The sequence below is a fragment of the Chiloscyllium plagiosum genome, unplaced genomic scaffold (assembly GCF_037043375.1).
Source record: "Chiloscyllium plagiosum isolate Xiang-an unplaced genomic scaffold, Cpla_swu_hap1 HiC_scaffold_7, whole genome shotgun sequence".
NCBI lineage: Eukaryota > Metazoa > Chordata > Chondrichthyes > Orectolobiformes > Hemiscylliidae > Chiloscyllium > Chiloscyllium plagiosum.
Genome location: NW_028270145.1, coordinates 102,486,585 through 102,511,558, shown reverse-complemented (window position 1 = coordinate 102,511,558; position 24,974 = coordinate 102,486,585). Strand labels below are relative to the sequence as shown.

At 43.8% G+C, this 24,974-nt stretch overlaps 1 protein-coding gene across 3 annotated transcripts in view; it reads right to left on the bottom strand.

The window, feature by feature from the left end:
- LOC122551780 (contactin-associated protein-like 5) overlaps window positions 1–24,974 on the bottom strand; it is a 1,290,980-nt gene that overhangs the window by 778,100 nt on the left and 487,906 nt on the right. For all 3 annotated transcript variants that reach the window (XM_043694243.2, XM_087989330.1, XM_043694244.2), the window contains one exon: window positions 3,501–3,648. In XM_043694243.2, the coding sequence (XP_043550178.2) occupies window positions 3,501–3,648 (148 nt within the window). The remainder of the gene's footprint in view (window positions 1–3,500; window positions 3,649–24,974) is intronic.

The following is a 24,974-nucleotide window of genomic DNA, read 5'->3' as shown; positions in this document are numbered from 1 at the left end:
GCAGCATCCGAGGAGCAGGAGAATTTAAGTTTTGGGCAAAAGCTTTGCTGCAGTCTCCACGCAACACTCTCCATTGCTGCCTTGCTGTACCTAACCCCAAAGGATATGTGTGGGACCCAGGAAGGAGGGGTAGGACTGAAGGACTGAATGGGACAGGGAAGAAAATCCTCGTTTGCTCATCTTTCCGTCTACTCTTCAATTAAAATTGTTGTTTTAACAATGGTGAGGAAGGAGTGCACATCCTAATCACCCTTCTCGAGAATCCATCAGATCAAGATTTGGTGGTCTCCTCCACTTGCACATAAGGTCATTCATAACAATTGCTGGTGTCTTGGAAAATAAATCCTATTGCTGGGTGCCCCCATGTTTTTCGTTCTTTGCACTCGGTTTAGTGGGTTGGAGTTTCCGAGGAGTGACAATTACGATCAAGTTGCGACTCCACAATTTTTGTGGTGTTAAAAAAGAGCTCCGCATTCCTGGCAGGAGGTTCTGATCACGCCTGATTCAGAAAGGCTGAGCTTACCCTCGCTCTGACCAATCCCTTGGTGTGAAAGACTGTCAAACCATGTCCATTTTCTATGGCAGTACCAACTCCAGTCCTGCAAGGATCTATTCTATGTTCTAAAGGCTGTAAGGTTTCTCTGTCATTATCCCAGACAGTGCATTCCAGATTCCTACGGCTGGAATCCCGGTTGGGTAAAGATCCTGACATCTAAGAGGCTTTTTTAAATGAGCTATCCGCTCTCTTCTGCCTTGCCATACCACTGTTAATTGAGGACCCCAAATAGTTGATTCATAGTCACTTAAGGACTCCACCTTACCCCTACAAGTAACAACATGGTAGTGGGAAAGAGAGTCATCAGGCAGGGCCCTGGGGAAGTGAATGCTGTTTGTTGCAGGCTCCCTGGGGTGCCCTTTGTTCCCAGGTGATCGTTATCCAATTGAGAGGAACCAAGCATTCGGAAGGGGAGGTCCTCCCAAGCGCCAAGCCCCTGCATTACTATCTTTTCTTTTCTCACCTCCACCCCAATCCCTTCCCCCTTGACACTGGTCTAGTGGTTCCTCCTTCCACCAACCCTCACCTCCAGCCTGGGATGCAGTGACACTCCTTAGCACTGGGGGGTGTATTTACAAGCAGAAGCCAAGACCTCCCAGCAGCTTTAATGTGCACAGAGCTGCTGGCCTATCAAAGGACGACAACTCATGGAGAGAAGGATCTTAGCAGACAGGGGAAGGCCCAGTTTTGGCCTGTTAAATGCCCGACTGGGGTATGATATAATAAGACTCCCCATAAGAGGTAATGTGGATCTCTCATTGGCATTCTGGAGACCTCTGTTATCTCCAGTGGATTGCAACTTTGGGACTGTGGAGGAGCAAATGGATATGGGTATTTACGAAACTCTTCCGCACAAGCACAAAAAGGCACATAGAATATTATCCTTTCTCTCAAAGGAAGTGGAAGGTAGAAATGAGGAAGTGATGCTTCAGTTGTTTGTAGTGTATTTTTCTAAAACACACTCCACCTTATCTGCATGAATGAGACATATAAGGATTAGAACTTGGGCTTGTATTCGTTCTCTGAATCTCACCTGTATCAATATCTGAGGCTGAAACAGAAGTGTGAATTATGTTAAACTCTCCATTTTGAGTTAAATAAGGTGGACATTTCCCTTGTTGAAGTTGGCCTCAAGGGAACATATGCAACAGAGATGGAGAAACTGAGAGAATGGAATAGAGTATTCCCAGGAAGTAGGGTATGAGGATGTATAGTTCCAGTAGCTGTGGGAGTTGGTGGGTTTATAGTGGATATTAGTGGCCAGTCTATTCCCAAAAATAGAAATAGAAATGTCAAGGAAGGGAAGGGAGGAGTCAGAGATAAACCAGATGTAAGTCAGGGCGGGATTGAAATTAGAAGTTAAATTGATTAACTTTTACAATTCAGACAAGAGAAGGAAGCAGCACTGATGATATCATTGATATATTGGAGAAAGAGTTGTGGGTGGGGTTGGAATAGGACTGGAACAAGGCATGTTCAACGTACCCCACGTAGAGACAAGCATAACTGGGGTCCATGCAGATATGCCTGGCTACCCCTCTGACCTGAAGAAAATGAAAGGAGTTAAAAGAGAAGTTGTTGAGGGTGAGGATGAGCTTGATCATTTAGGGACTTGTCAAAATTTGTACAGTGACCTTAAAAGGCACATCATTTGACATCATAAGGAAGATTAAAGCACCTATTACATGTATGGCTGTGCTTTCTACCATTAATTAAGATAAGTCATCAGACCTTTTTTTGTTAAGAATGCACATTGCAAAGGTTCACTTTATTTGATATAAATGTTCCCTGGTGTCTACAACGCATTCACAATGCGAGTTACAGGCGGAATGACTTCCTTCATTTAATGATTCGACAGGATTGCTCTATTACATCATCAATATAATTTCCAAAGTTAAACACAAATAAAAAAGGCACATTTGGAAATAGATGTAATTAACTCATTACTACAGAGACCTGCAGAGTCCTTGTGTGTATATAAGATTGAGACAGATTGATTCTTGATCAGTCAGGGAATCAAGGACTCAGGGAAAGGGCAGGAAAGTGAATATGAGAGATGTCAGAACAGCCATCATCCTATCGAATGGCAGGGAAAGCTCGAAAGACCAATTAGCCCACTCCTGTTTTTCTATCTTAGAATCTTTTGATTCTATGACCGGTCGAAGTAGACCTCTATTTTGCGAGTAGGACTCACAAATTCTTAACATTCACCTGTACCTGTATTTTTGTTTTTGCTGCAACTTACCTATTATTTACTTATCTGTGCTACTTAACTCTGTGATCTGCCTGTATTGCTCGCAAGACCGAGCTTTTCACTGTGCCTCTGTACACGTGACAATAAATTCAATTCAATTCAATTTTATTTTGAGCTACACAAGACAAGTTGGAAAATTGACTGCTTCGAGGTAGTTTTTAGCATTTTTTCATAATTGTTTTGACTTGCTTTGACCCGACACCCATACTGAAAGAAAACACGACCAAAACATGTTAGTTCTGAGCAATCGAAGACTTCCTATTTCAGGCACAGGTAAATACAGAATAAGACAGCTGTCCACACTATCTTAGAGTCACTGTCCCAAGTAGGCTGGAACAGTTAACGTTTCAACACACCAGACCAGTTAATGAGCTCCATGAAAATACAAATTAGGTAGTGTTGTTTTTTTTTCCCCGCAAGTTCAGGTGTTAGTGAAATTGAATTATTCTTTGGGGCTTTGTTGTGTGTCTGTTTACTTACAGAAGAACAAGAATGCTTTAATTCACTTCTTGGCATGCAGAACACTAAAGCATTCCTGAGAGATGTACTTAGTGATTCAGATGCAAGTCTTTGTCTCCCTCTCTCTCTCCCTCTCCAGCCCTCATTATGATGTGATGAACACCATCATCCCTGCAAAAATAATCACTTGACAATGAGACACAAGCCTTTCCTTTGATAACTTGTACTTACTGTAGGAGCAGCCATAAACCTCAACTCTCATTCCTATTCTACCGGTAGGATTCCACTGGAGAGGGGCAAAACGAAGGAATCTGGCTCTGACGGAGTACTGGAGCTTGTGGTGCACAACACTGTCCGCATTAGAGTTTCCTGGGAAAGCCTATGAAGAAGAAAAAGGACAGAAACCGATTAATAACAACATCCAATTAGTAATTCCCTAATGAGACATTACATCGAGAAGAAACAACTGAACAATTGAGTTTAATGTTACTGCCTTGAATCACACAGAGTACCAGAAATGTTACTGCATAGGAGGCCATTCGGTCTATTGCATCTATGCTGATCACCAAATGAGCAAGATTTCTTCCCATAATCCTTCACATTGTTGTTATTAAATAACCATCTCATTCCGTTTTGAATGCATTGATTGAGCCTGCTTCCACCACACCTGCGGACACTGCATTCCAGACATCAACCACCCACTGAGTGAAAAGGTTTTCATCATATCACAAAGTCAAATCATAGAATGCTGACCATGTGGACAGAGGCCATTGGGCCCATTCGAGTCTGCATGGACCCTCTGAAGAGAATCCCAATGTATCCCCATAACCCACAGTTACCATAATTAGCCCACTGATCCTGCATATTCTTGGACACTATGGGACAATTTAATATGGTCATAGAGACATACAGCATGGAAACAGACCCTTCAGTTCAACTCACCCATGCCGACCAGATATCCTTCATTATAATCAAGTCCCATTTATCAGCATTTGGCCCATAAACCCTTTCTATTCATATATCCATCCAGATGCCTTTTAAATGTTGTAATTGTACCAGCCTCCACCACCTCCTCTGGCAGCTCATTCCATACACGCACTACCTTCTGCATGAAAACATTGCCCCTTGGGTCCCTTTTCAATCTTCTCCCTCTCACTTTAAACCTATGCCCTTGAGTTTTGGACACCCTTATCCTGGGGAAAAGACCTTAAGTTTTCACCCTTTCCATGGCCCTCATGATGTTATAAACTTCTGAAAGGTCACCCCTCAGTCTCTAGTGCACCTAACCTGCACATCTTTGAACTGTGGGTGGAAACTAGAGCATTTGGAGGAAACCCACACCGATGTGGGGAGAACCTGCCAACCCCATGCAAACACAGTCACCCATGGCTGGAATTGAACCCAACTCCTTGACACTGTGAGATAGAAGTGCTAACCACTGAGCCACTGCATTTCCCTTCCACTCTCATTCTTTTATTAATTACTTTCAGTCTGTACCATCTCATTCTTGATCTTTTCAAGAGTGGGAAAATTTTTGTTCCATTTACTTTGCTCAGAGCTCTCATGATATTCATTACTTCAATCAGATTTTCTCTCAGCCTTCTGCCCTACAAGGAGAATAATCCCAGCTTCTCCAATCTATCCTCAGCAGCTTAACTGATGAAATGTACATTTTGCTTTCTCCTTGTAAACCAAGTCTATTTTTTTTATTTGTCCTTCTTTTCTGTTGCTTGTTTGTTATATTAACATTTTAGCAACATTTTACAGTCAAGGGTTAGTGACGTTCCAAACACAATGTCCTGTTGCTGTACCATCAGAAACCATGTGGTTGTGTTTGAAGATCTCACACCCAACCCATTGCCAATTATGGAGATGTTTCCCTTCATTAAAAAAACAAGCCTTGTATTTAGATAGCACACCTCATGACATCACGATGCACTGATACATGGTACAGGCATCAATGTTCTTTTGAAAGACAGTAATTTGGCAGAACCTCATGGGGGAATCAGGGTCTTGATGGCCATGTGGAGAGCTGGTGAGTGACCTATCATGCACCTTACAGAACTGCCCTCAAAACCACAAGTCCTGGACGCATCTTCCCCTCAGCACTTTAGCTTGACCTGGACCAAATAGAACATGATGATTAAGAAGGCACCTCACCACCAGTTCTTAAGGAAATTTGAGGGGGGGGGGGAACATAGAAACTAGGAAGAGGCCATTCAGCCCATTGTGTCCTCACCCCACCCTAAAATGTGCCTGCGCTTGGCTGATTCTCTATCTCAATGCCACCTCCCACTCTCCCCCCATATACCTTGACACCTTTAGCTTCTGGAAATACATCTTTTTTTCTTAAATATATTCAGTGACTTCACCATCACAGCCTTCTGTGCTAGAGAATTCTACAAGTTCATTACCCTCTGAAAGAAGAAATTTCTCCTCAGCTCCATCCAAAATGGCCTACCCTGTAGCCTGTGGAGTAAGTGAGAACTGGAGATGATGGAGATCAGAGTCAAAAGTGTTGTGCTGGAAAAGCACAGCCAGTCAGGTGATAACCAAGGAGCAGGAGAGTCGATGTTTCAAGCATAAGCTCTTCATCAGGAATGTGATCAAGATCTTCAAATTTCCTGACTAAGAACTTATACTCAAAATGTCAACTCCCCTGCTCTTTGGACGCTGCCTGACCGGCTATGTTTTTCCACCACCACACTTTTTTACCCTGTATCCTGTGGCTGATTGTTCGGGCTCTCCACTCCCAGCCAGGGTAAACATCATCCCATCACTCTGTCTAGTCCTGTCACCATTTTATACATTTCAATGAGATCCCACCTCATTCTTCTAAATTCCAGTAAATGTAGGTCAGGTTGACCCAATCTCTCCTCATACGTCAAATGTGCTAGCCCAGAAATCAGTCTCATGATCCTTTGCTGCATTCCATCTTCCATCCTTACATAAGGACAGCAAATCTGCACAGTGTACTTGAGGTGTGATCTCAGCAATGTCTTTTACAGCTGCAGTAGACTTTCATGCTCCTGGACTCAAGTCATACGGTCCTACTGCACAGAAACAGACCCTGCGGTCCAACCAGTCCATACCAAACAGAATTCCAAACTGAACTAGTCCCACTTACCTGCTTCAGGCCCATATCCCTTCAAACCTTTCCTATTCATGTGCTTACCTAATGTCTTTTAAACATTGAAATTGTACCCACATCCACCACTTCCTCAGGAGGTTTAATCCACATGCGAACCACCCTCTGTGTAAAAAAATTACCTCTTATGACTTTTCTCAATCTCTCTTCTTTCACCTTAAAAATGCACCCCCAGTCTTGAAATCCACCACCCTAGGGAAAAGACAACTACCATTAACCCTCTCTACACCCTTCATTATTTTATAAACTTTTGTAAGGTCACCTCTCAATCTCTTGCGCTCCAGTGAAAAAAGTCTCAGCCTGTCCAGCCTTTCTATGTAACTCAAACCTCCCATACCCAGTAACATCCTGGTACATCTTTCCTGAACTCTCTCCAGCTTTAAATAATCCTTCCTATAACTGGGTGACTAGACCTGGACATAATATTCCAGAAGAGGCCTCACCAATGTCCTGTACAACCTCAACATGACGTCCCAACTCCTATACTTAAAGGACTGAGTAATGATAGCTAATATGCCAAACGTCTTTTTAACCACCCTTTCCAGATGTGACGATCCTCTTGCAATGAAAGCCAACAGACCAATTGTGCACCTCCATGGTTGCTTTCAAGTACCAGGGTATAAGGAAACCCAGGTCCCTTTGTACACCAATCTTTCCCAGTCTATCACTATTTAAATAATAAACTGAGTTTCTGTTTTCCCTACCATGGACAACTCCATACTATACTGCATCTGCCGTGGATTTGTCTACTTACTCAACTCGTCTCTTCTATAATTCCTCCTCACCATTTCCACACCCGCTAGTTTGTGTCATCAACAAACATGGGAATATTACATTTAATTCCTTCATCCAAATTATTGTTATATATTGTAAATAGCTGGGGCCCAAGCATTGATTCTGACAGTATCCCATTTGTCTTACTGAGCTTTTCATTCTGAGAACAGCCCATTTATTTATACCATTTCCAGTCTACAAATAGATTTTCATTCTATGCCCACATATTGTTAATAATCCCATCTGCTTTGATTTTGCACAAAACTGTTTATGTGGAACTTATCAAAAGCTTTCTAAATATCCAAATACAGGATATCCAGTGGCTCTCCTTCATCTAATTAGTTACATCCTCCAATTAGACAGGCATATGGACGTACATGGAATAGTGTAGGTTAGATGGGCTTCAGATTGGTATGACAGGTCGGCGCAACATCGAGGGCCAAAGGCCCTGTACTGCACTGTAATGTTCTATAGTCTATAGTCTAATTTTGTCAAACACTATTTATCTTACATAAATCAATGTTGACTATCTGTAACGCTGGTGCTTTTTATGATATAAATGCCCTGTTACAAGTTCTATGTCAAACAACCTCCAGCAAATTCCTTACTAGTGATGATAGATCAACTGATATGCAATTTTCTCCCTCCTTCCTTTTTTAAACAGTGAGGTTACATTTTCCATCCTCCAATGTGACGGGACTAATCCAGAATCCGCAGTAATTTGGAATATGACAACCATATGGAATATGGCACACACTGTTTCCATGGCTGCCTCCATTAATACAGTGTAATGTAGATTATTAAGCCCTGAGGATTTATCAGCTTTCAATCCCATTAATTTTTCTAATTTTTTTTTTAAAACCAATACTAATTTGCTTGAAATCCACTTTCTATTTTTTTTCTGGAAAGTTACTTCTGTCTTCTACTGTGAAGACAGAATAAAAATAAATGTAATTGTTCTATCATTTTCTTGCTCTCCATTATCAAACTTCCTTTTTCAGACTATAAAGGGGCTATTTGTCTTCACCAACCTTTTTTGTTATATACTTATAGAAGCTCTTTTATTTTACAAATGCTAGCCTTGACAGTGATGCCCATGTCCCATAAAACAACGATATCAAAGGAAGTGAAGGGATATGGAGATTTTAGGGAGAAATGGTCTTTGTTTCGATTCCTGGTGGGGGCTAAGTTGATCACAGTCACAATAGCAGCACAACTGCTGCAAATGGTCTCCAGACCCACAGATCTGAGTGGGAGCAGAAAATCGATCACAATCATGGCTCGTGATAGATATACCTGCCGGCAGGTACCTATGAGAATGACTAGAGATGGCTGAATTAGGCCCAGCTAACAACAGTTTGTCTTTGCCTACTTTAGTTTCACACATGATCACTCAGGCAAGGTAAAATGTGGAACCATGCTCTCACTTTGAATAAAAGCTTTCAGAAGAGAAGGAAGTGCGAGAGCAGTGTCGAAGTTTTTTTGAAGACAGTGTATTAATATGGAAAGACATTAATTTAAAGCCTCAACATCCAGTCCTAAGAACTGTGGCCAGAAAGCAAGCAAAAGCTAATGATTTCAAGATACACAAACTTTGCTATTTTACTTCTCTCTCTCATCCTTCATTACAATCTTTATTTTCTCTCTCAATGCTATGCAATGTTACTTCGGTCAGTGTTCCTCAGAAGTTCCTTCACCAGTTTCACAAATGCCATCTTCATTCCTCTTACCCTTCGTCTCTTTTTGAAACCAATCTCCATCACTGCTCTCCCCTACTCCAACTCACAACCACACCCCCTCCACCTCTCAGACGACGGTACTCCTCATTTCCTTTGGTCTTGCTTGCTCATATATATTCCAGGGTTTTGGAATTTCATTTTTACAAGCATCTGTTGCGATATCACTTTAAAGAGACAGTGTTCTAAGAAGCAAGCAGTCAGAATGAAGACCATCTGAAGGCACATTGAACTTGCAGTATGTTGTGTGAGAGGCTGGTAGCTCTGTTTTCCTGTATCAGTAGTTGCTGAACTGGACTCTAACAAATCTACCTGCTGAGCAATCCTGTAAAATTTAAAAATGAAAGGCAGGGTGTTTAGAGGGGATTTGAGGAAAACCATTTTTACCCAAACGGTGGTGGAGGTCTGGGATGCACTGCCTGGGAGGGCAGTTGAAACAAGAAATGTCACAAACTTTAAAAGGAAAAGGACCTGAAATGTTATAACATTCAAGACTATGGACCAAGTGCGGGAAAGTGGGACTCATGTCTGTAGCATTGTTTTGGTGGTACACATTGGATGAGCCAAAGGGCCTCTTTTATGCTATATGAGTCTATAATACCTTTCAATAAACAGAACCTATGTCCAGTTTACCAGTCTGTGTGAGAGATTGGTAAACATATGTTCAGGAAGCATGGAACCACAATGGAAGCCCCATCCCATGTAGCCAGGACCTAAATCCCTTCATATTATTTACATTTGGTGTTGTCCTCTATTGTTAACCTAGGTCCTTCACAGATACTCCTCAAATCTTTTTAATAAGTCATCATGGCTTAATTCATTCAATTTGTTCTGTTGTGATATTAATGGAATAAGATGAAATGACAGATGAAGCAATTGTACTTTGTCATATAATTATAAGCGAGTTTTGAGAAGACTTTTGGCTCAGGTTGAGGTTTTGGATGTAAGTGGGCTCACTGAGCTGGAAGGTTCATTTCCAGACGCTTCGTTACCCTACTAGTTACCTAGTATGGTGACGAAACATCTGGAAATGAATCTTCCAGCTCAGCGAGCAAACCTACATCCAAAATATAATTACAAATTCAAGAGAGATAATTTCCAATAATGTTAATGATACTAAGAATATTAGATAGAGTGGATAGAGGGGAACCAGTCACAAGATAACAGCTCATGTTGCTAGAGGTAGCATATCGATGTGGATAGAGAAATGACTAATGGGCAGAAACCAGTGAATGGAGATAAAGGGGTTATTTGCCTTGTTGGCAACATGTAACCAGTGGGGTCCCACAGGGATTGGTACTGGGACCACAATTGATAAAATTTGTGTTGATGACTTGAAGGGGAAAAGCAAAATGTATTGGAGACACAATCATAAGTGTAAAGGCAAGCTGTGAGGGGAATACAAACAATTTACAGAGGAATTGATCGGTTAAGTAAGTGGGAAAAAAAAATTGGCAAATGGAGTAGAGTGTGGCAAAATGTAAAGTTGTTCATTTTGGAAGGGTTTTTTTTTTAAAAACTGCAGCATGCTGAGCAGTTTGATTCCAATAAGTACCATTAGACTGGGAGAACCCTTGCTTCCCTTATTCGGTCCCCTTATTGAACAATAAAAAATCGCTTCATTCAAGACAGTTCAGAGAAGATTCACTATGATCATCCCTGGTATGGAGGGAGTGTCTTATGAGCAAAAGCGAAAAAGATTGGGACTCTACTCACTGGAATTTAAAAGAATTTGAGGTGAACTCAATTAAATATATAGGCTTCTTAAAGGGCTTGACAGGGTAGATGGTGGGCGGATGTACCCTTCATGAGAGTCTAGGACCAGCAGACGTGGTGTCCGAATAAAGTGGCATCAATTTCAGACTGAGGTGAGGAGGATTTCTTTTCTCACAGATGGATGAGAGCCTTTGGAATTCTTTGTCACAGAGAGCTGTGGGACAGAGTCCTTGTGCATATTTAAGGCAGAGATGGATAGGGTCTTGATTAGGAGGGGGATCAAGGGTTATGGCAAAGAGGCAGGAAAGGACTGGTGATGAATGTTGGGTCAGTCATGATTGTATTGAATGACAGAGCTGGCTTGAGGGGTCGAACAGCTTGAACACGTTCCTAATTCTAACAATCTTACGATAAGGCAACAATGGAGAAGAGGAAGCAACTGGAAAAATATTGTACCTTACTTTCTAGCATGAATTTATTTGTTATGCATAAGGAAATGAGCTTCTACAAAGAATACCATTTTGAAAGTGACGAAGTTACGGAGCTACAGAGATAGGACTGAAGCATGGCACCAGCTGGACAGATCTTTCAGGAGCTGGTACAGACACAATGGATCGAATCGCCTCCTTCTGTTCTGTAAAATTCGATTATCTTAACATTCAGCATTACGAATGTATAGACAGACTGGGCCAATTACTGGATCACACTGTTCAGTGGGCACCTGTAAAGTTTAGGAATTAATTGAATTCTCTGGGTTTTCTTGTGCCATTTATCAAAGTAAAACATGAACATCACATTGAATAACATCAATACATTCACAAACACAATTGAACCAAATAAAAACAGAAAATGTTGGGAATACAAAGCAGCACCTGGTCTAGGAAGTATCTGGAGCTGTTTTCAATTCAGTAAGACAATGCAAACATATTTTTTATTTGAAGTCTGATTCCAAGCAAGTCTCTTGACTAACTTATAGCACACAACACAAATAATGCATGACGAAGAACTGCAGGGCAATTATTAATTGACAAAGTTAGAGAATTTCAGGTTTGTTTATGTATGAGATTAAATTTGTATGAGCTCCTCGGATACTTTGGTGAATAAATGAACTGATTAATGTGGAACTGATGGGAATAGACAAGGAGGGTCTGAGGGTTTGCTTCCAGATGCATGCACTATTTAGCCTAAGTAAGTATGGCCTCATGAGACTGGAGGTATGAAAATGGTAGAGAATGTGGGAGTGGGGGATGGAGTCTTATGCCCCTCTGCACAGGGAGTTTGATGACATTGTGCCACTTACTAGTACTATGGATGAGATACTTGTTTTCCTGTCTCCATCCAGATTACAATTGTGACACTGAAGCATTTGACCTTGCCGCCATACTGCCAATTGAAGCAATTGATGCTATTTAAGGGCCTCATCTGGCAATCACTGGCATCCACCCAGTGACAGGTAAAGGTATGTCATCTGAAGAACTCAACAAGCAAACCCTGCTGCCTGAACTGCTGTGCTCTTCCTGCACCACCGATCCGGCATCCACCCAGTGGCAGGTAAAGGTATGTCATCTGAAGAACTCAACAAGCAAACCCTAACATGGTTTACATGAGCATCCTTGTTGGCAGGGATGGGCCCCCTCGTTCGAAAACATTGACTGAGGGATTGCAGCTCAGAGAAAGTAATGGGCACTTTCAACTGCCCGCACTTCCTGCCAACACAGCGCCACCTCCTCCCTGCCCCCACCCACACCCTTTCACAACCGCGACGCTCATCTTGACTTCATTCCCCTGTGCCTGCGATTTTCCTTGAGATCTGAGGTCAGTAGACAGCTGCCATCCTCTCATTTTTCACTAAATGTCAACAAGTAAAGGTCCTGCACAGACAAGCTCCTTGATTCTGAAGGGAAGCCTGTCATTGGCCATTTAGTGCTTGAATGGCCCAGGATGTGGTGGGCCAACTCAAAAAGGGAAGAAATGGGGGCCTCAACAGTCCTCAAAGCCAGGAACCAAAGCTGCCTGCCAAGTTTCCATCCAGTATTCCTGTCCACAATGTAATGCATGGTGTTTAAAAGCAAGGAGAAAGTAGGACTGGACTCACCTATAATGTCCCCAGTGGACTTTGGTATCACCACTCAAGGAAATTACCAAGCTGCAGGGTGTGTACAATCTGCAGGACCATTTCTCAGCACATTCCAAAGGGTGGAAACGAGAAGATAATGAGAGGAATTAGATTTAGATGGCGAGGAATTTCTTAAGTGTGCACAAGACAATTTTCTGATTCAGTATGTGGATGCACCTACTAAAGAAGGTGCAAAACTAAACCTACTCTTGGGAAATAAGGCAGGGCAGGTGATTGAGGTGTCAGTGAGGGAGCACTTTGGGGCCAGCGACCATAATTCTATTTGTTTTAAAATAGTGATGTAAAAGGACAGACCAGATCTAAAAGTTGAAGTTCTAAATTGGAGAAAGGCCAATTTTGACATTATTAGGCAAGAACTTTCGAAAGCTGAGTGGAGGCAGAAGTTTGCAGGTAAAGGGACAGCTGGAAAATGGGAAGCCTTCAGAAATGAGATAACAAGAATCCAGAGAAAGTATATTCCTGTCGGGGTGAAAGGGAAGGCTGGTAGGTATAGGGAATGCTGGATGACTAAAGAAATTGAGGGTTTGGTTAAGAAAAAGAAGGAAGCATATGTCAGGTATAGACAGGATAGATCGAGTCAATCCTTAGAAGAGTATAAAGAAAATAGGAGTATACTTAAGAGGGAAATCAGGAGGGCAAAACGGGGACATGAGATAGCTTTGATAAATCCCCTCGACCTGATCAGGTGTACCCGAGAACTCTGTGGGAAGCTAGAAAAGTGATTGCTGGGCCTCTTGCTGAGATATTTGTATCATCGATAGTCACAGGTGAGGTGCTGGAAGACTGGAGGTTGGCAAACATGGTGCCAATGTTTAAGAAGGGCGGTAAAGACAAGTCAGGGAACTATATAGACCGGTGAGCCTGACCTCGGTGGTGGGCAATTTGTTGGAGGGAATCCTGAGGGACAGGATGTACATGTATTTGGAAAGGCAAGAAATGATTCAGAATAGTGAACATGGCTTTGTGCGTGGAAAATGGTGTCTCACAAACTTGATTGAGTTTTTTGAAGAAGTAACAAGGAAGAGTGATGAGGGCAGAGCAGTTGTTGTGATCTATATGGACTTCAGTAAGGCGTTCGACAAGGTTCCCCATGGGAGACTGATTAGCAAGCTTAGATCTCATGGAATACAGGGAGAACTAGCCATTTGGATAAAAAACTGGCTCAAAGATAGAAGACAGAGGGTGGTGGTGGAGGGTTGTTTTTCAGACTGGAGGCCTGTGACCAACAGAGTGCCACAAGGACCGTAAACTTTTTATCATTTACATAAATGATTTAGATGTGGGCATAAGAGGTACAGTTAGTAAGTTTGCAGATGACACCAAAATGGGAGGTGTAGTGGATAGCGAAGAGGGTTACCTCTGATTACAACAGTATCTGGACCAGATGGGCCAATGGACTGAGAAATGGCAGATGGGGTTTAATTCAGATAAATGCGAGGTGCTGAATTTTGGGAAAGCAAATCTTAACAGGACTTATACACTTAATGGTAAGGTCCTAGGGAGTGTTGCTGAACAAAGAGACCTTGAAGTGCAGGTTCATAGCTCCTTGAAAGTGGAGTCACAGGTAGATAAGATACTGAAGAAGGCATTTTGTATGCTTTCCTTTAATGGTCAGAGTATTGATTACAGAAGTTGGGAGATCATGTTGCGGCTGTACTGGACATTGGTTAGGCCACTGTTGGAATTTTGTGTGCAATTCTGGTCTCCTTCCTGTCGGAAAGATGTTGTGAAACTTGAAAGAGTTCAGAAAACATTTACAAGGATGTTGCCAAGGATGGAGGATCTGAGCTACAGGGAGAGGCTGAACAGGCTCGGGCTGTTTTCCCTGGAGCGTCGGAAGCTGAGGGGGTGACCTTATAGAGGTTTACAAAATTATGAGGGGCATGGATAGAATAAATAGATAAAGTCTTTTCCATGGGGTCAGGGAGTCCAGAACTGGAGGGCATAGGTTTAGGGTGAGAGGGGAAAGATACAAAAGAGACCTAAGGGGCAAATTCTTCACGCAGAGGGTAGTACATGCATGGAATGAGCTGCCAGAGGATGTGGTGGAGGCTGGAACAATTGCAACATTTAAGAGGCATTTCGATGTGTATATGAATAGGAAGGGTTTGGAGGGATATGGGCCGGGTGTTGGCAGATGGGACAAGATTGGGTTGGGATATCTGGTCGGCATGTACAGGTTGGACCGAAGGGTCTGTTTCCATGCTGTACATCTCTATGACTCTATGAATGAGAGGAAGGAGGCATGGGATAGAGGGAAATTTGGCCAATTGGATAGATAACTGGCTAACCGGTCGAAGTCAGAGAGTGGTGGTAGATGGTAAATATTCAGCCTGGAGCCCAGTTACAAGTGGAGTTCTGCAGGGATCAGTTCTGGGTCCTCTGCTGTTCGTAATTTTTATTAATGACTTGGATGAGGGAGCCGAAGGGTGGGTCAGTAAATTTGCAGATGATACGAAGATTGGTGGAGTTGTGGATAGTGAGGAGGGCTGTTGTCGGCTGCAAAGGGACTTAGATATGATGCAGAGCTGGGCTGAGGAGTGGCAGATGGAGTTCAACCCTGCCAAGTGTGAGGTTGTCCATTTTGGAAAGACAAATAAGAATGCGGAATACAGGGTTAACAGTAGGGTTCTTAGTGAGGTGGAGGAACAGAGGATCTTGGGGTATATGTTCATAGATCTTTGAAAGTTGCCACTCAGGTGGATAGAGCTTGTAAGAAGGCCTATGGTGTATTAGTGTTCATTAGCAGAGGGATTGAATTCAAGAGTCGTGAAGTGATGTTGCAACTGTACAGGACTTTGGTTAGGCCACATTTGGAGTACTGTGTGCAGTTCTGGTCGCCTCACTTTAGGAAAGATGTGGAAGCTTTGGAGAGGGTGCAGAGAAGATTTACCCAGGATGTTGCCTGGAATGGAGAATACATCATACGAGGATAGGTTGAGAGTGCTAGGCCTTTTCTCGTTGGAACGGCGAAGGATGAGGGGTGACTTATCGAGGTTTATAAGATGATCAGAGGAATAGATAGAGTAGACAGTCAGAAACTTTTTCCTCGGGTACAACAGAGTGTTACAAGGGGACATAAATTTAAGGTGAAGGGTGGAAGGTATAGGGGAGATGTCAGGGGTGGGTTCTTTACCCAGAGAGTGGTGGGGGCATGGAATGCGCTGCCTGTGGGAGTGATAGAGTCAGAATCTTTGGTGACCTTTAAGCGGCAATTGGACAGGTACATGGATGGGTGTTTAAGCTAGGACAAATGTTCGACACAACATCGTGGGCCGAAGGGCCTGTTCTGTGCTGTACTGTTCTATGTTCTATGTTCTAACATTATAAGGAACTTCAGCCAAATGTTCTGTTACTTGGACAGAAAAGATTTAGATGAGATTATACAAAGCACTATTAGTAATTTTGCAGATGATACCAAAACTGGTGGTATAGTAAACAGTGAAGGTTATTTAAGATTACAAAAGGATCTTATTAATTGAGCCAATGGTCAAAGAATGACAGATGGAGTTTAATTTAAATAAATGTGAGGTTTTGCGTCTTGTTAAGACAAATCAAGGCAGGATTTACATAGTCAATGGTAGGGTTGTGGAGAGGGTTGTCAACAAAGAGATCTAGGTGTTCAGGTGCATAGTTCTTTTAACGTGGCATCACAGGCTGATGAAGAAAGTGGCACATCTGCCTTCATTGGTCAGGGCACTGAGTATTGGAATTGAGATGTCATTTTGCGCTGTACACAACATTGGTGAGGCCACTATTGGAGTAATGTGCACAGTTCTGGTTCCCCTGCTGTAGGTAAGATATTATTCAATTGGAAAGGATACAGTCAAGGTTGTTACCGGGATTAAAGAGGTTGAATTATAATAAGAGGCTGGATAGGCTGAGAGTTTTGTCCATGAAGCGTAGGAGGTTAAGGGGTGACCTTATAGCTGTTTATATAATCATGAGGGGCAAACGTGAGGACTGCAGATGCTGGAAACCAGAGTTTCGATCAGAGTGGTGCTGGAATCAATGTGGACTTCACCAGTTTCCTCATTTCCCCTCACCCCCACCTTAGCCCAGTTCCAACCTTCCAGCTCAGCATTGCCCTCATGACCTGTCCTACCACCTGCCAATCTTCTTTCCCACCTATCCGCTCCACCTTTCCCTTTGACCTATCACCTCCATCCCCACCCCCATTCACCTATTGTACTCTTTGTTACCTTCCCCCACCCTCTCCTCTGACCTATCACCTCCATCCCCAACCCCATTCACCTATTGTACTCTTTGCTACCTTCCCCCACCCTCCCCTCTGACCTATGACCTCCATCCCCACCCCCATTCACCTATTGTACTCTTTGTTACCTTCCCCCACCCTCTCCTCTGACCTATCTCCTCCATCCCCAACCCCATTCACCTATTGTACTCTTTGTTACCTTCCCCCACCCTCTCCTCTGACCTATCACCTCCATCCCCACCCCCATTCACCTATTGACCTATTGTACTCTTTGCTACCTTCCCCCACCCTCCTCTCTGACCTATCACCTCCATCCCCACCCCCATTCATTTATGTCTCCACCCTGGAGGCTCCCTGCCTCTATTCCTGACTAAGGGCTTTTGCCCGAAACATCGATTTTCCTGCTCCTCAGATGCTGCCTAACCTGCTGTGCTTTTCCAGCACCACTCTGATCTAAACTATAGTATTAAGGATACATTTGCGATTTTGTAATGTATGATTATAACATAGTAAATGCGTGGTAATAGCATTAATCACAAAAAACAATTGCAAATTATAATAACTGTGTTTTCCAGTTCAATAGCATAATTATAGAGAGATTAAAAGCTTGGGACAACAAGAGACAACTTGTTTATGCCAGTGCTTAGTTTAGCACAAAATTATTTTTCCAATACATACGACTGTTGATGTGTGAACAACAGGTAGATTGCTCAATATCTTTTTCTCTTCATTTTATTGACAATTTTCATTTGGGGTGGAAATATTCCATTTAAGAATAATGGAGATATATAATGGTGGGAATAACCCAATGCACTGTACACAATGTCTTTTTTTTCTCTTTTCGTTCACTCACAGGATGTAGTTGTCATTCACTAACCAGCTTTTATTCCCCATACCTAGTTGTAGATTAGATTAGATTTCCTACAGTGTGGAAACAGGCCCTTCGGCCCAACCAGTCCACACCAACCCTCCAAAGGGTAACCCACCCAGACCCATTTCCCTCTGACTAATTGGCCTAACACTACAGGCAATTTAGCATGGCCAATTCACCTGACCTGCACATCATTGGACTGTGGGAGGAAACCGGAGCACCCGGAGGAAACCCACGCAGACACAGGGAGAATATGCAAACTCCACATAGACAGTCGCCCGAGGCTGGAATTGAACCTGGGACGCTGCTGCTGTGAGGCAGCAGTGCTAACCACTGAGCCACTGTGCCGCCCCGTACTTGAGAAGATGATGGTGAGCTGACTTCTTGAACCACTATCATCCATATGATGTATGTAGTCCTGGAACTTTGTGGATTTTGATCCATTGACGGTGATACATTTCCAAGTCAAGATGGTGAGTGGCTTGCAGGTGAACTTGCAAGTGGTGGTGCTCCCATGTGTTCCATGTAGATGGAAGCATCACGGGTTTGGAACACGCTGTCGACAGAGTTTTGGTGAATTTCTGCAGTGCATTTTGTTGCCAGTACACACTGCTGTTACTGAGTGTTGGTGATGGAGGTATTGCGAGTCTGTGGATGTGGTGCTAATCAAGCGGGCTGTTTTTTCCCTGGCTGGTGTTGAGCTTCTTGAGAGTTGCTGAAGCTCCACTCATAAAGGCAAGTGGGGCAATATTCCATCACACTATTGACTTGTGCCTTGTTGATGTTGGAGCACATATGGAGGGTCAGGAGGTGAGTTATTTCCTGCAGTATTCCAAGCCTCTAATCTGCTCTTGTAATTACATTATTTATATGGTTGCTCCAATTCAGTTTCCCCTCAATGGTAATCCCCAGGATGTTGAAGTTCAAGAATTCACTCATGGTAACAACATTGAATTTCAAGAGGTGATAGTTAGGTTATCTCTTATTGGACATGGTCATTGCCTGATATTTGCAAGGCACAAATGCCACTTGCCACTTGTCAGCCCATGTCTGGATATGATGCACTAACACCAGTGTCCTCAAACTGGCCAACATCCCCAGTATTGAGGCATTGACCACGCTTGATTGGCTGCAATGGGCTGGGCACGTCGTCCATATGACTGACGTGAGACTCCCCAAGCAGTTGCTCTACTCCCAGCTCTGAAATGGCAGGGGAGCCCTAGGTGGACAGAGGAAACACTTCATGGATACACTCAAGGTCTCACTAGTGAAGTGCAGGATTCCCACAGACACCTGGGAATTACTGGCCCAAGACCACCCAAAGTGGAGGAGGAACAGCTGGGAAGGCGTCGAGCACCTCGAGGCTTGCCATCGGGAAGAAAATGGAAGCCAGGGAAAACAGCGAAAGGCGCGCGCTGTCACAGCAATGGCTTACCCACCCCTTCCCATGACCACCACCTGTCCCAAGAGCCTGCAGTAACCATGTTGGACTGTACAGCCACCTATAGCCTCACCCTGATGGTGGAAGAGAGTCATCCGCATCTGCAAGGGACTGCCGATGATTGTCCAAGTCTTGCTGCATTTAGACATGGAGTACCTGAGGAGTTGCAATTGTGTTGAACATTGTACAATTATTAGTGAAAATTCCCACTTCTGACCTTATGAAGGAGGAAGGCCACTGAAGAAGCAGCTAAAAATAGTTGGATGCAGGACACTATACTGAGGAACACCCGTAGGGATGTCCTGACAAGACTGACTTTCAACTAGCACAACCGTCTTCCTATGTGCCAGGTATGACTCCAACAGCGGATAGTTTGCCCTCTGATTCTCAATGACTTCATTGATGCCATATTTGGTCACAAATAATTTGTCCATGTTTGAACCAAGGTTGTAATGAGGTCCAGATTGAACATTCTCTGGTGGAACCCAAACTGGGCTTTGCTGAGCAGGTGCTGCTTGGTCACAGTGTCGATGACACCTACCAAAGAGGCGGTATAGTGACTCAGTGGTTAGCACTGCTGCCCAGGCACCAGGGATCCGGGTTCAACTCCGGACTCAGGTGACTGTCTACATGGAGTTTGCACAGTCTCCCAGTGTCTGTGTAGGTTTCCTCTGGGTGCTTTGATTTCCTCCCACAGTCCAAAGACGTGAAGGTTAGGTGAATTGACCATGCTAAATTGCCCATAGTGTCCAGGGATGTGTAGGTTAGGTGAATTAGTCAGAGGGAAATGTAGAGTGATGGGGTAGGGAAATGGGTCTGGGTGTGTTACTCTGTGTGGATTTGTTGGGCCAAATGGCCTGTTTCCAAATTGTAGGGATTCTATGAAAACATTGAGGATGAGAATATTTGTGGAGCCTTCTCCTCCAATGAGTTGTTTAATTGTCCACCACTATTAATGACTGGATGCGACAGGACTGCACAGCTTAGATCTGATCCAGTGTCTGTAGAATCACCTAACTCCATGTTGCCAAAAGGCCTGTCTTCGGATGCTGCCTGAATTGCTGTGCTCTTCCAGCACCACTGATCCATACTCTGTTTGGGTGGCAAGTTTGTAACTTCACCAGGTTGGCACCTCATTTTTGGTGCTCCTGACATGCTCTCCTGCACTCTCCATTGAACCAGGGTTGACCCCCTGGCTTGATGCTTATGGTTCAGTGCAGAAAATGCTGGGCCATGAGGTTGCAGACTGTATTGGAACAAGATTCTGCTGCCACTGATGGCCCACAGCACTTCATGTATGCCCAGTCAAGTTACTCGATCTGTTTGAAGTCTGTCATGGTATCAACACAGCACAAGATGAGTATAATCAATGTGAAGCTGAAAATGTATCATTGATCTGCTGACGAGGCTAATTTGGCTTCACTATCCACCAGTTCATCTGGAGAGCTAATGTAAAATGGTGTGTGTTTGTTCTGCTTTCGGTATTTTTATACTTCATCGGTAATTTCACATTGTCATGATTAACCGAACCAAGTAAACATAAATCCTTTCCTTCAAATCGCTCACATTCAAACTGAATAATTACAGATGTATGTTGCACTTATTATCAGGAAATTCCAAACTGCATTGAATGAGAAAGGGTGAAGGAAAAGAACAGTTGGTAATAGTAATACACAACAGAATCATCAATATCTAAAAATAGAACAAAGAGATCATCAATTCAGGTCTCACAAAAGGTCCCCGACAGACACATTCACCAGTATTTCCTTTCTTCAAACAATGGGCGACCTATTATGCATTTCTATCACTTTCCATTTTCATTTAATGGATTTACAGGCATCTGATTGTTACAACTGGACAATTGTTTTGTCACAAAAGCGAAGCTGGGTATTTAAGAAGACCCGACTCTGTTTCTGTGGAAAATACTTGACCTTTTCATCGCAGGAGTAATACTACTGCTCAACTTGATGTTAAAATTCATTGTATAACAACACATGCTTGAGCAACAACCACTAGAGTTCTTTATAGAGCGGCAACAGCTTTAAGACGTTCTCATTTACTGTTTGAACTTGAGAGCAATGATGCTTGAAGGCTAAACAGATGCTGAAATACAAGGCTATTGCTCAGGCAGTAATGTACATTCTGGTGTACTCAATCCAATACGCAATTCACAGCGATACTCTTTTCCACTGTTACTTTATTTTGTCAATGCTTGGCACCCATTTATGGGTGGGGATTCAGTGACAGTAATGCGCTGGTTTGGTAAGTGCAAACTAAGGTTAAGTAACACGATTAGTATTTTGATGACTTAACAAAGAAGGTTGATGAGAGTAATGCAAGTGATGTAATGGAAATGGATTGCAAGTCAGGAGAAGAGGCAATAGAATAAGGAGTACAATTCCAAATGGGAGACAAGAACAGAGCAATCTGAGAGAAAGTGTGCATAGACCATTCATGGCAGGTAGACTGAGAAAGTGGTTACTGAGGCACACAGCCTTTATAATTAGAGATATAATGTACAAAAGCAAGGATGTTACAGTGATCCTTCATGAAACTCTGGTTTGCCCTCAACTGGAGAACTATACCCACACTTTTGGAAAGAAGACAAGGCATCCAGAGGGTACAGAAAATACCTACAACGATGATTCCATGGCTGAGGGAAGTCAGTTACAGGAACAGACTGCAAAACATGGGACTGCTCTCTGTAGAGAAGGCCAAGAAATCTGGCATGAGTCACGAGTGTTCTAGATAGTGTAGGAAGGCAGAAATTGTTTCCTTTGACAGAAAGGTCAAGGATTAAAGTGCACCAATTTAAGGTAAATGGCAGACATTCCAAATGTGATATGAGGCGGTGCCTGCTTTATGTAATGAATCATTTGAATCTGGAAAGCACTACCTCAAATTCAATTGTGTCTTTCAAAAGGGAATAGATTCATTAGCTGAAGAGAAATAAAAGAATTGTAATGCTATGGGCCCAAGAGGTTGATAGTAAGCTCTTGTATTTAGTAGGCAAAAAGGCTTGCTCCAGCATTTCTGTGATTACCAAGATGGCAAGCAGTTTGGTTGCAGAATTTCTGGCAGACTTGACAGATGGCTCTGCATTTCAGAAAGAGCCCTCATCGGAATATCATTAAAAGAGGACAATCTGCATGAAACTGTCACTCAGAAACCCCAGCCCAATGTTATCACAGTCACAAGTGGTGACGAGCACTGGCTTCAGAGTTTTCTGGCTTTCAGTCCAAACCCAACCTCCCTCCAAAATCACACTCACACTCCAAATAAATTATCTAAAGATTAGGGGATTCCCTGTTAGGATCGAACTGGGGGTAGAGTTTGCCTGCTAGAGATATAGAATCACAGAACTGTTATGATGTGGAAGGAGACCATTGGGTCCATCATGCCTGCACCAGTTCTATATCTCTAGGGTGGCACAGTGGCTCAGTGATTAGAACTGCTGCCTCACAGGGCTAGGGACTCAGGTTTGATTCCACCCTCAGGTGACTGTGTGGAGTTTGCACAATCTCCCTGTGCCTGTGCGGATTTCCTCTGGCTGCTCCTGTTTCCTTCCACAGAGCAAAGATGTACAGGTTAGGGTGGATTAACCATGCTAAAATGCCCATTGTAATTCAGGCTAAGTGGGTTAGCCACAGGAGATGCAGGGTTACAGGGTGGTGGGCCTGCGTGGGATGCACTTTGGAGGGTCAGTGTGAACTCGATGAGCCAAATGGCCAGATTCCACACAGTAGGGATTCTATGATTCCTTTTCCCCATGCTCTGCACACCATTTCTTTCGGAGCAATCACCCAACGGCCATCTTGAATGCTTCAATTGAACCTGCCTCTGCAACATTTTCAGGCAGTGTTTTCCATCTCCTAACCCCTCACTCTTTTCACTGCATACACAAAGAGGGAATTTGTGTCAGCTGTTCCACAACCTATACAATTGCAAGAACTCAGATGAATGATGCTATATCAATGAGTGGTTAATTACAGACAAATAATTGCATGTTGTTATCTTTTGTTCAAAGTTGAAAAGTGTGGTGCTGGAAAAGCATACCAGGTTAGGCAGCATCCAAGGAGCAGGAGAATCAACGTTTCAGGCATAAACTCTTCATCAGGAATGTGGGGGAGAGGGGGTGGCTGAGACATAAATAAGGGTGGGATGCAGTAGCTAGGAAGGCGATAGGTGCATGCAGGTGGGGGGTGACAGTGATAGGTCAGTGGGAGGGTGGAGAGGATAGGTGGGAAGCAAGATGGACAGGTAGGACAGGTCAAGAGGGTGATGTCAGGTTGGAGGGCTAGATCTGGGATGAGAGAGGAGAGGAGATGAGGAAACAGGTGAAGTCGACATTGATGCCACGTGGTTGTAGAGTCCCAAGGCGAAAGATGAGGCATTCTTCCTCCAGTTGTCAGGTGGCTTGGATTTGGCAGTGGAGGTGGCCCAGGACTTGCATGTCATCGGAGGAGTGGGAGGGGGAATTGAAGTGGTAGGCCACAGGGTAGTGAGGTCAGTTGGTACATGTGTTCCCTGAAATGTTCCACGAGTTGGCATCTTATCTACCTGATGCAGCAATGGACACAATAGATGAGATGAGAGGATGTGCAGGAAAATCTCTGCTGGATGTGAAATGATCCTTTAGGGCCTTGGGCAGGGGTGAGTGGGGAGGTGTGGGCACAGATTTTACACCTCTTGTGGTAATAGGGAAGGTGCCGGGAGTGGAGGGTGGGTTGGTGGAGGTGTGGACCTAAAGCAGGAGTCACGGAGAGAATGGTCTCTGTGGAACGCTGACAGGGATGGGGAGGGAAATATATCTCTGGCAGTAAGATTAGATTATATTACATTACAGTGTGGAAACAGGCCCTTCGGCCCAACAAGTCCACACCGACCCGCCGAAGCGAAACCCACCCATACCCCTACATTTACCCCTTACCTAACACTACGGGCAATTTAGTATGGCCAATTCACCTGGCCCTGCACATCTTTGGACTGTGGGAGGAAACCGGAGCACCCGGAGGAAACCCACGCAGACACGGGGAGAACGTGCAAACTCCACACAGTCAGTCGCCTGAGGCGGGAATTGAACCCGGGTCTCTGTCGCTGTGAGGCAGCAGTGCTAACCACTGTGCCACCGTGCCACCCACCAGAGAGATCTGTCTCTCGGTGGTGGAAATAGCAGAAGATAATGTGCTGGATCCGGAATGGTTGGGTGGAAAACCTTTTTGTGGTTGGGGAAGGTGGGGTTCAAGGACAGAGGTGCGGGAAGTGGAGGAGATATGCTGGAGGGCATTGTTGATCACGTGGCAGAGGAAATGGCGGTCCTTGAACCAGGAGCCATCTGGGATGTCCTAGAGTGGAATTGCTCCTCCTGGGAGCAGATATGGCGGAGACAGAGGAATTGGGAATAAGGGATTGCATTTTTACAGGAAGGAGGATGGGAGGAGGTGTTGTCAAGGTAGCTGGGAGAGTCAGTGGGTTGAGTCTGTTGACAGAGATGGAGACGGAGAGGAGTGGGAGGGATGTGCCAGAGATGGTCCTTCTGAACTTGAGGCCAGGGTGGAAGGTGTTGGTGAAATTGATGAACTGTTCAACATCCTCTTAGGAGCATGGGTTGATGCCAATACAGTCATCAATGTAACGGAGGATGAAAGATGGACTGTTTCACGTAT